This window comes from Ixodes scapularis, unplaced genomic scaffold (genome assembly GCF_016920785.2).
Source record: "Ixodes scapularis isolate PalLabHiFi unplaced genomic scaffold, ASM1692078v2 PGA_scaffold12__126_contigs__length_90152505, whole genome shotgun sequence".
In the NCBI taxonomy this organism is placed as follows: domain Eukaryota; kingdom Metazoa; phylum Arthropoda; class Arachnida; order Ixodida; family Ixodidae; genus Ixodes; species Ixodes scapularis.
Genome location: NW_024609838.1, coordinates 62,985,584 through 62,997,162, shown reverse-complemented (window position 1 = coordinate 62,997,162; position 11,579 = coordinate 62,985,584). Strand labels below are relative to the sequence as shown.

General features: G+C 46.0%; 2 protein-coding genes across 3 annotated transcripts in view; one reads left to right on the top strand and one right to left on the bottom strand.

Moving 5' to 3' along the window:
• Positions 1-531: 531 nt before the first annotated feature.
• Positions 532-8,701, bottom strand: LOC120848102 (leptin receptor gene-related protein-like). 2 transcript variants are annotated; one of them, XM_040220033.1, is made up of 4 exons: positions 8,676-8,701; positions 6,408-6,482; positions 2,264-2,462; positions 532-668 (listed from the first exon to the last, which is right to left on the bottom strand). In XM_040220033.1, exons 2-4 carry the CDS (start codon positions 6,446-6,448, stop codon positions 555-557), a joined length of 354 nt encoding a protein of 117 aa, XP_040075967.1. In that variant the 5' UTR covers positions 6,449-6,482; positions 8,676-8,701; the 3' UTR covers positions 532-554. The 2 variants fall into 2 exon arrangements, with proteins under 2 accessions (XP_040075967.1, XP_040075966.1); XM_040220032.1 differs by lacking the exon at positions 8,676-8,701 and adding an exon at positions 8,131-8,153.
• A 165-nt stretch (positions 8,702-8,866) lies between these two features.
• LOC120848101 (transitional endoplasmic reticulum ATPase) overlaps positions 8,867-11,579 on the top strand; it is a 39,538-nt gene continuing 36,825 nt past the window's right edge. The window contains exons 1-2 of the mRNA XM_040220031.2: positions 8,867-8,997; positions 11,161-11,266. Coding sequence (XP_040075965.1) covers positions 8,978-8,997; positions 11,161-11,266 — 126 coding nt within the window. The 5' untranslated portion in view covers positions 8,867-8,977. The remainder of the gene's footprint in view (positions 8,998-11,160; positions 11,267-11,579) is intronic.

Sequence of the window (11,579 nt, the reverse complement as noted above, 5' to 3'; positions counted from 1 at the left end):
TTGACTTGATTTGAGAGATGAGACAATTTACTGCCCTCGGGGCACAATTTCTCGCTTCCAAGGGTAAATGCGATCCCCAAAACAAGCCGAGAGCGAACCAACGTCAAAGCCAATCCTCCACGGGAATGCGGCATTCTTGAAGAAAAGGTGAGATGCCGGCGACCGACATAGCGTTTCACACGGAGTGCAGCCGTCGGACCCTAACTCTAGCGAAGCACACGGTGTGTGTTTACAAGGGCCCGACCGTTTGTTTCCACCAGAAAAAGTAAATCCAATTCCCAAAAACAAGCCGACAGCAAGCACATGTCGAAGCCGATCCAAGACGGAAATGCGGCTCATTTCGCATAGAGCGCAGCCAACCCTAACCCTGGCAAAGCGTACAGTGAGCGCCTACGAATGACGGCAACTAAAGACGGAGCCTCTCTGTGATTTGGTCGGAGCAGCGAAGGAGCCTGGCAGGTTGGCGGCGGAAATTTGGCAGTGGGCTCGAGGAAAGCAGACGTCGGAAGGAGGCTAATTTGGGTTTTTTTGTTTCTTGGGCCGGAGCCTCGCCTTCACCACATGTTGTAGTCGACTTCGTCGTTGTCGAACGCCAGGAAGAAGCCCAGGATGGTGATGAAGACGACCAGGTTGCCTGCCAGCACTAGGCCACATGCGCTCCACTGGATCTAGAGAGGGAGAGAAGAAAAGTCCTCTTGAGACCATCCCACTTGTAAAAATCTGCAGCTTTTTAACACAGTCTGCAAAGAAGCAATGGCATGTCCACTCTTCATTTACTTTATCATGCACAACACAGCCTTCTGGTCACTGAAGTATGCCAAAAAGGGAACACGCTGCACATCCGAGTCAACTAAATATAATTTCGACAACCACCAAAATGGAAAGAAGATGTTGGTCTAAAGAACCTTCAAATACTTTCACATAAAGTAAAACTATGGTGCTTGGAATGCGTCTTCGACTGGTTAGTCTCTCGATTTCTACCTCGTGACATCACCGCAGGCACATTCAGTCGTTGGCCGTGGTCCTGGTGCTTTATTTCTTTCTCTCGGAAGATACGCAAAGCTAGAATAAAACACTAGTTTGGTGGCGTACCGACCTAATTTGCCAAAGTGTTATACAAAAAAGGAAAAAAAAAAGACTCGCATTCAATCTGGGAGGGCACGCCTCATTGTCGATCTGTCGCTCGTGTTCAATCTGTGCCCAGTGCTGGTCTTTAGTGGGCAACGTTCAAAACCCACCACCACAAACTTACCATCTATTGGGAGCGTGCGACACGCATTGGGGGCGTGCCGCTCTGTCTTGGCAGCTGGTCGGCAGTGCCACCACGTTACGTCGCATGGTGAAGTGCTGCCCGCTTCGTCCTATTCCAATGCTCCTGCAGCGTCCTCGCCGCATCTATGCCTTCACGCGGCTGTATTTCTCGGTCTAGCTTTAAAGGGTTGGCACCTCGACATTCGAAATTTATCCATGCCCAGCATTGCTCTGCACGTGTTTTCTACCATTCAACCCGCGGGAGTCGTTCGAAGCTCGGGTTCAATCGTCTGTCCCGCAGTTGTTATCGGCAGCAGATTGTTATGCTCTTCGTTTATCTGTGCAACAAGATGCCTCTATGAAGCGTCCGTGCGTTGGACGGTTCGAAAAGCACTACGGGACGACATTCGTCAGTGCTAGTAAGTGTTAAAATCTATGCGAGAAGTCTTCTTCATACCTCTTATTAAAGTGCCCTTCGCCCACCGCTGAATCGAGTGGACGTAGCAAGATTTAGAGGATTGCGGTGCTTCTCGACGGCACTCAGAGGTGATTTCTGTTCTCAATTACCGGGTTTCGCATAAAAAAGAGTTAGTGCAGACCGTGGCCCCAAACGATTCGTACAGTGCTGCACTCAGGTACGTCGACGTTGATTAGAAAGGTTGGCCGCCACTTAGGATGTCTGCCGGTCCGGCCGTATTCTACGTGAAACGCCCCCGCTAGGAGTCTGGTCGTGGCACCACTGTCCTGTCGCACGCTTCCAATGGTTGGTGACACTGTGAGAACGGCACGGAGAAGCTTCAGTTGTCGCGTCTCCGGCGCAAGCTCTCTACCTTCGATGACGCGTATGACGCCTCGTGCACTTCGAGTGCGCTCGTGCAGTCAGAGCACTGTGGAAGGCACGGAGCACATGCTCGAGGTGTCCGAAAGACAAGCCCTGCCGTTCTCCATCTGCCGGCAACCATGGGAAAGGCCGTTTGAAGGCCCCATAAAAGAGCGAGGGTGTGGCACTGACCACGGGGTGCGGCACGGAGGGCGAGCGTGCCAGCACGAGGGGCAGGCCGAAGGCGGAGATGACGATGCCCGTCGTGACGAAGTAGGCCAGCTCCTGGGCGGCCTTCCAGGTCCCCGCATCCTCCTTGTAGCGCCGGGCGATGAGCGAGGGCAGCGGGGAGAGCACGTACATCAGCACCACGAAGAAGGGGTACCAGTTGCTGTGTGGGAGGGCGCCACCGGGGTGAGGGACGCACAGACGGTTATTGTTAAAATATTCCAGAGGGAAAGAAATGTACCACACATTTCAGTCGCTTTGGAAAGGTGGGGCATAGACGCCGACGTCGATGGGACCGTATTGCGAGTAATGCTTTGTTGTGTGCGGAGATGTGAAAACAAAATACACTACTTGCGAGGACTGTATCTACTGCTTTCTGGCTTTATTTTGCTAGAAAACACCGGCATCGTGCATTGTATAAAAATAAATGAAGTTGAGGAACGCTCGGGCAACTTCAATCCATCGCAGCAAAACGAGCACTTCAAATTTATTGTCTGCTTTCTTCCTCTCAGAATTGCTGGTGTCGGAGCTTATAATTTGCCATGCTCTGCTCCTGTTCTTGCCACGCCCTGGTCGGGGGTGCGAACGCAGTCATTGCGAAGGCCAATGCTAATCCACCCTTTTCCAGACTACCAGTTCAATGGTTTCTTGGCAGGAAACTCCGTGGGCATGGTACGAGTGAGCGTGAACGTTCTTTCAAGTGAGAATTCTAGATTCTGTTGGCTCCGCTGAGCTACGGAGACTTAGGTTCAGCTCCCGAGGCTTCACTTTTGTGCCCGTTGTGGCTTACCTTTCGCTTCGAAGCTAGTACAAAAAAGCTTCTCCCTCTGCTTCCTACTGGCATGTTTTCTTTCCTAAGTTTTCTACCAAGATAATCCACTAACAGGAAGCACCATTTCTGTTGAAAGAGGTGCCTCTCACGGAACAAGCTACGACATGGGTTCTCAAACAACCAAGGTGTTCCCCAGAGTACCCTCACAGGTTTCCTAAGCTCCCAAGCTTCCTCAACCACCTCTGCCCCCCCAAAATTTTTTTTTTTTTTTTTTTTTTTATGATTTAAGCATTATTTTAGCAGATCTGAGCGACCCACAGATACATAACTATGAGGCAAACACCAATATGTCAATTATAGTTTGCAAGGACTGCAAGCTTCTGCACTTCGGTGCCGCATCAATGCCAAGACCGGGACGGGTTCCTTGGTTATAAATAGAGAGAGAGAAGCATTCCTTGAAGTGTAAAAGTTTGAAAAACCCTGAACTAAGATATCATCGGCAGACTACTCCCCTTCTAACATGAGCGAAAAGTGAGATTTGTCCGCTACGAAGTGTCATTTGGAGACAGATATAAAACAAGGAAACGCCTTTAGGTCTACTGGTCATCTACTAACGGAATTGAAAAAAGATGTCTGTCTGCTACAAATTGAGGACCGCAGCAGAGTGATATTGAACACTAGCAGATATTGTGATTGTATGCTATTTTACGTCGGAAGCAATCGACAGCCCATACTTTCTTCGCAAATCTCAAGTTATTCTGCTGTTGTACAAGCTTAAATCCACCAGTGAATGAAGCAGCACTCGTAACAAGTCCATCAGAGGCCACGACACTTTTCTCGCCATTCATGTGTGCGTGAGTTCTCATCAAATTAACAGCCGAGAAAGCGCTGGCTTCCCACAGGGACCCAAATCGAACTCCGGAGAGACTTAATAAACACCACTTGCCCATGTACGAAATACATTTCATTAGCAACATTTCTTTAATATGCTAGGGTGTAACCAGCCAACAATAAACTAACAGATTTGTGAATGAGCGGTGCTGAAGATTGTTTGGGCTGCCAAGGTAACGAAGTACAAATGAAGTCAAGGTTTAGGGCAGAATGAATGCACAGCTAAGTTTTACAGTGGGTTAGTAGAGAGCACTACTCTGCAACAAGATGCATATATGACTGATGTGACAAGGGACCCTGCTACTGTTGTCGGCAGAACATAAAAACACCTATCGTGTAGGAAGTTTGGCTGAAAATCTTGAATCTTCATGAACAACAAACGAGACAAAATTTTGCATGCCTGTGTTTGCAAAATAAAAGGCACTGACAGAAAATAGGGACGAAAATTCACAACTAAAAAACTGTGGAAACAGTTTTAGCGTAACCAGTTCCTCTTAGTTTGCTTACGCAGGGCACTTGTAATGGCAAAAAGCATTGCTTCTGCCTTGTACGCTTTCTTTCTTCTCACTTTATGGTTCCAATTATTGGAGACGATAGGACGGGACAGCAGAGACAATCCTCCGAAGGGGCCATCAGACTGTCTAAAGCCACTGTATGGCAGCTCTTGCTCTCAGAGTAGTTACATGATGCAGAAAAACCTAGGGCACAACATAGGAAGCTACCAATAGTGATCTCCATTTTGGGCCCAAGAGGTTGCCATGGTAACCGTGCTACTATCGGCATCTGGTGGCCACTTAATTTTCTCACGAATTTAATCTCTCTGCCTGTTCATTGAAAGGTGGTGAAAGTCGGTAAATGCAAGTCAAAGTTGAGGTAAAAGAGTTGTTGACATAACGGCTTGGGCATATTTGAAGTAATGGGCACCTCTAGAATGACATGTTTACTGCACTCAGGGACGCTCACCTAAAATTTGAACTTCTTGCTACTCAGAAAGTAGCAGGCAACACTGGTATGCCGGCACTATGTAGAGAGGCAATCAGTAAGTTGAAATTTGAAAGAAGACTGGACGCAATTGAGGACACACGATAGGCGAGAAAGGTATATAAGCATTTGTACATGAAAAGTTTGAACACTTAATGGACAAGCCGAACCAAAAAACTGAAATTAAAATACCAACAGTCAAGTGCGGGGGCAGAACAGAATACCTCTGCAAAAAAGGAAGTAAAAGAAGCCAAAAAAAAGACGTGGGAGAGAAGAATGCAAGGAAAATCGGCCTTAACTATGCATAGGGGACGAAAACGGGAAATAAGGAAGGAACGTTGTTATGATAATTCAAAGGGGAGCTCATTATTTGAGGCTAAAACAGGAGTATTGAGGACTGGGACATATAGGAAAAAAATGAGGAAATGGATATACAGTGTGCTGTATGCCAAGGGGATGATGAGACAATAAAACATGTGGTGTTGAGGTGCACAAGGCTTGCTCTCCCGGAGGAGGCGACAAATTTAGCGGGAGCGCTGCAGTTTGCAGACGAGAATGGAAGAATGGATGATAATAAGGGCATTTTAATAACAAGGAAGGGATTGGAAGACTGCTGGAGAATATCTAGGGGGAATCGAATAACATAAATTTAACTGACACAGCAGGGGATAGACGGGACGGAGGAAAATTAGGAGTCCCTCCTGCGTGGCTCCGGCCCAAAGTCTCCACGCCGTGTTCCAGTGGGCCCAGTGCCAGGGTAATGCCAACTAGGTTTGACCAGAGGAAGATTGGCGACTCCCTTGCGGGGGGGGGGGGGGGGGAACAGGCAGGGGGTGAAGTTTTTGTTTTTTTGCCCAATCCCCCCAGGGTCATCCTGGACCCAGACCGCCTGGTGATAGTTACGAAATTGCAGAGGGTAAGCAAGTTGGTGAAGGAAAGCAATCATACTTTTGGTTCCTAATTTCAAGGCTAGGTGGCACAAGCCGCCTTATATAAAGGGTACAGCCGTTGGCATCCATCCGTACCACTCTGAAATATCGAAACACAACCTTGGCAATTTTCAACAATGTACAATTCTGTTGGTTGTTATGGTAACTGAGCCAACTCGGCCTGTTGCTATGGTAATGCACATGACGAATCATTACACGAGGAAAAGCGTGGGGCTACTAAAGCCTGCCATATACAGTGACTCTAGGATTGCCTACAGGTCAAATGACTCTTATTGAGGCTCAAGGCCTCTTAAGGGTAAATACTAATAAATAATAATACAGTAAAATACCGCAGAAGCACCCACTTTGCTCAAGCACTCACTATTAACATTTGCCAAACTCGGGATTTCTGCAAATTATATGTTAACCGCCCAAATTGACCAGACAAGCGTCCATGTCTAGATTAACCCAGTTTTCAGTAAAAATCAGGTGGGCGCTCCCCATTATTTTACGGTAAATAAAATTAAGCACTTACCTGGGCTGAGGCAGCGCACACCCAAGAACCAGGAGAGTCATGCCCACCGAGCCGGAGAAGGCCAGGGCCACCAGTCTACAAGGGATTGTTGCAACACAACCATCATCATAAAAGCCGCCAGGTTACAGGGTGGGGTACGTACCATAGCTCCGCTTCTAACCTCCCTGACCATTTCACTAAAAATTCAAAATTCACCGACCAATTTCTAGGAGAAAAACAACTGCAGTTGTATTTCAATCTGTCGATCGAAACTTCAGATGCAGAATTGCATTTGACGAGAAATGCAGCAGACCCGTTTTTTTCAAAATGTCAACTCATTCTTTCCTTCCTTCTCTTTCTTGCGACAACACCGAGAATGCAGAGACTAAGGCAAGGAAGCACTGTGTGGAGTGACTCAATGTGTATTGTCAACAAGCGAGGCATGCAAACAAGTGCAGTAGGGTTGCCGAGCTTCTGCTGTGCTAGGCCACTGCACGTAACAGACGCTCGCAAAATCTAAATTAGTTTCGGTAAAACTGCAATAGACCCTTTTCAAAAGTGCACTCCATCTAGTAGCTGGTGAGTCAGTTATCTGACTCACCAGTTGTTGTTAGGGCACATATTCTGATCACGTATTGGACATGAGGACTGTGTCAGGATTGGTGCAAACTCAAATCAGTTCTTATCAAAAGCGAGTACAGCCTCAGCGTTCGTCGAAGACTTGAACCCAATCACACGCTTCGTCCCCGAGAAATAGCGACCGCCAGTGTTGCTTGATGGGGTTTAGAAAGGGGTCTGTTCTACACTAAAAATGTGGTCCATCGACGATGACGACAACGGCGCACTACCTTAGAATGTAACCCACAATGGGCTCCGTAAATTATGAGGGTTTTGCAGAGGCTTCATTAGTACCTGCAAATATGATTATTGGGCAAGTTTTTATAAGAAACTGCAAAAACACAAAGTCATGTTCGAATTTTCTGACCGCAGACATCGACAGAAGCGTCCCGTGGTGTAGTTCGGTTATGGAATGGCGGGAAAGTTGCTTGTGTAGAGCACAAAAAAATAATGCTTATTTGCAAGATGCCAGCGGCACTCGAAACATTGAGTACACTGCCGACAGACTTGGTTTGATTATGGACAGAACGTCTGCTCTTAAAGAGGGACATAAATGCTCTGCGTGAACCTGTTCTTACTAATGATGCAAGCTAAGCAACTATGGTCCCACAGCACAAGCTGAAAAGACGAAACCTTCCAGAGTTAGCGACACAAGCAATGCTTTCACCGCCATGCAGCAAACAGAAGTTACCTAGCTTTTTTTTTTTTTTTTTTTGCCCTTGAAAGGTATAGGCATAATTACGATTTGTTTTCTCAAGTGCCTCATCTACTCATGCGATTGCCACAAACCCAAAGCTGTTGGCCGCATGCTACAAAGAGCTTTCAATTCAATTAATTTCAAATTCTACGGGAGTTTTTTGTTCTGGTGTGAATAGCTGTATCTAACATTAATTTAGGCTATATCCATTGCCTCGTATTTTTTGTGCTAATCATTTGTAGTGGCTTAACCACCTCCGCTTGCGCCACCCACGCCCGAAAACGAAAAATATTTCCGACTTTTAAAACGAATCTAGAAGAAAAATAAGTTTTCTCGGCAGAATCAATACCTCAAAAAAATTTCACGGAAGAATTTTTGCGTGAAAATCAGTTCGCAAGGTTCAGACTGTTCAGAGAAGTCAATACTCACGCTGACATGGTTCCAGAAGACGGGCAGATGGTCGGAAATGGGAAAGTTTGAAAGAAAAAAAAAATGGAAAACAGCAGGTTAGACAAAGCTAACGTATTAAAACGTGCAAACGGTTTTCCTGACTGTAAACTATGCTCGCAAGTTGCTCAAGGGTTGCGCTATGATTCAATGACAATCAATTCTATTGCTCGGCATCCAACTCACTGTCTCCTCCAAGCTCTCGTTTTAAAGATGTTTATTTCGCTCAAATGGGAGACGTACCCTTCCACGCCTCGACCATGACAGATTAGATGAATGACCGAAATAGCGTCGAAGGAAAAATCGCCAAGGAATCTTGCGAGTTGAGAAGGTGAACACCTAACACTCAAGTAGCGATACGCCACAAAGGGCTTAGAATCGCGTTCATTATCTTTACGTTGCATCATCCGTGGCTATCGTATCAATAGCCAGGCAATAACGGAACAATGCGACTGAGCACAGATAGGTAAATTTTTATTTTGACACCGCAGATAAGAAAACAGGAAAGGAAAATAAAAAGAGCGTACCTTTGATGCCCGCCATGATGATGGTACTGCCGAATAGACATATCGCAGTTAATAAATATTGAATTAAACCCTAATCATACAAAATTGTATCTATACTTTTAACTATACAATTTTTATGTAAGCTAAGTAGATTATTTGTTTGTTTTGTTTGAAAATGTTGGTTTAATGTTGAGATTTTTGCTGCGGTCCTTTAATGTCGTGTCGTTCGTTCGGTGGCATTATTTCACTTTAGTGTGCACTCTGTTGGTGTGTAGTGGGGCTTGTAATTTTATTTCAAGTCAGCGCTCAAGATTGAAGACAAAATGGCAGCGAGTAAATCAAAGTGAGTCCCATATTACGTACCCTGTTTACAAGTGTGGGCCATCGACGTGAGGAAGGCACGGTTTTTCCGCTTCAAACGACACTATCAACATCTTGGTTAGGCTTAATTGCCGGCTTCTAATTTGTACAAGTCATGCTCGGTGTTTGGATAGTTCGCCCTTATTCGGGCGTTTTCGGGTTTACTCGTGCGGTTTTCACCGAGGTTCACGACAGAACCGTGTCGCTCGTCATTAGTTCAGTCAGCGTTGAACCAAACCGCTGCAGCGGACGCTGTGATGACGCATCACAAAGTGCACCGATGCGATCTCCATTGAAAAGGAAACGAAGCGCCCTTCGCTTACGGGCGATGTTATTAGACGTAATCCTCGGCTGAATCTAGGACTGAAATTAGTCGACGTGTCTAAGCGAGTACGTCGAGTTCTTTGCTCGCTCTGCGGTGTCCTCGCGAGCGCAATGATCGTGAAGCTGACGACATGCCACGGTTGTGAAAAGTTCGCGATCATCATGTTGGCTCATCTGTGAGGACGGTCAAGTTTACGCCAGGTTGGAAACGCAGTTTCTAACCTTGCGTTTAATAATCGTTTACGAATGCCCCTACGAGTCGTCGAGGAAATCGGTCTTTGTGGTCGTGCTCGGGGTAATCAATGGCGCAGGTGTGGAGAGTAGCGAGCGCTTGGGAACAATGATTCAGCAGCTTGCTTTGTGAGGGCGACGGCACTCCTCAGCCTAGCCTACCTACGTTTTTTAAAGAAGCCATTTTTGTGTGCGATTGCGGGATGTGCGTTGCAGTTGCTCGTCTAAAACGTTGTGTGATAAACTTCTCGTTTCAAAGAGTATTGCTTTTTTAGCTAGAGAATTTTCTTGGCGGCCAGCCTCGTTCATAAGGGCCATGCGAGTGTAAACTGGAAATGGTAATGCAAGTTTTCTTGGCATTTTTTGTTAACAAAGTGACCAGTCTTTTGTTGGCGTTTCCCATGACCTACATTGTGGTTTGTTATGACACCTGACGATTGATTTGACTTTCTCAGTGCACCTTTTGCGTGAAAGATAAAAAAAAAATAGCTGAATTTTATGGAAATAAATTGGTAGTCCCGTTCTCATTATTTGTTTCTTTGTATTACTGTTTCAGATCCGGGTAAGTTGACTTTTTGTTTCAGCTGTTTAGGAAAGCATGGTAGTGTGCACCTTTACGCTTGGTAGCCTCGATGCACCTGCTTTGCATCACGCCACACTGATTGTGTCCAAGTTTTGTGTGACCACCTGGTACCTCACATTGCCCTTTTGTTTGCTGCTGATTGTGCAGCTTGTGCTTTATTTATTTTGCACCATTGAAGTAATCTTTCATGATAAGCTCTGAGAAAACTATGTCCATGACTCCAGTAGGCCTCGTGGAAGACACATTAACACAAGTAATGTGTTAACCTCAAATATCTAAATCAGTGCTGCTAATCTTGGGTGGCTCCCACTAATTATGTCCAAATAAATCCTGGGATAGGTTTGTGCCTAAATAGCACTTGCCTTGAAGTTAAACCATTGTAAAAATTTTGAGAAAATAGTGTCGGGCACTTCTGTTGGTGGTGAAAAGCTTGGGAGTAATGTTTTTAAGGTTTCGAAGCTTGCCGAGAATGTCTGGTATTGGTATTTGTGACGTGAACTTGGCTTACAGTAAGCTCGTTCTTAGTTTCTCTCTTGGGAAGTCTAGCATCGAGGTCGGTCGACTAGAAAGGAAAACACTGTCCAAGGCACTTCGCTGGGGTGACGTACCGACTCATCGCTGATAAATGTCCATAGGAGCATGTGCAAAAGCCCATTTTTGGAGAAGCAAAGCATTACGCACGTTTGCGCGGAAGTCTCGGAGACACGAGTTGCATACTTAGCTAGCCTTCACAATCTGGTATAAAATAGATGACACTAAGCATGGCATTCTTGTTTTTTCATCTGGGGCTTAATTCTTTATCACTCTTCCGGAATAGCATCAGAGTGATAAAAATATGTAGATGTGTCGTGCACTCGGGTTTCTTGTAACCAGAAAGATTTGGCAGAAATTCTTTCATGTGTAACTTCTGGGTACAATTTCGTTTTCTGCCCATATCTCTCCGACTTAGGTGTGGCCAAACGCATGTTTCTGAACCTGCATTGTTTTTTTCCCCTGTGCCTCTTACAGTCCTGAGGATTTGGCCACAGCCATCCTCAAGACCAAGACCAAGCCCAACCGGCTTCTGGTGGAAGAGGCCATCAACGACGACAACTCGGTGGTGGCGCTGTCCCAGGCAAGTGGACTGGGACGGAGGGGTTGGATGAGGAGTGTGACATTATAATGGGACCCTGCGCAGAATTTTAATACGGAATTCAAAAGAAAAAGTTCAAATACCGCTAATAGTCTTGTTGCAAAACGTTCGGCACCCTCTGCGGCGCCAAAAAAATGCTGGGAACAGTATGTACAAAACCAGTCATGGCAGACATAGAAAAACACTGGTAGGGGCAGGCGAGCAACTTGTTCCTCTCTTTGGCATCACGTCATAGGTGCTGTGGGGGCAAGAAGCGTAATGTAGGACTTTGTGTGCTGCTTTTCGGAATTTTCGC

Bases quoted from the DNA above. Each gene is read 5' to 3' on its own strand.
- LOC120848102 (XM_040220032.1), bottom strand. The intron at 2,463-6,407 runs GTAAGTGCTTAA...CCTCCCACACAG, and splicing joins TGTGCGCTGCCTCAGCCCAG to CAACTGGTACCCCTTCTTCG. The intron at 669-2,263 runs GTCAGTGCCACA...CTCCCTCTCTAG, and splicing joins CCTCCGTGCCGCACCCCGTG to ATCCAGTGGAGCGCATGTGG.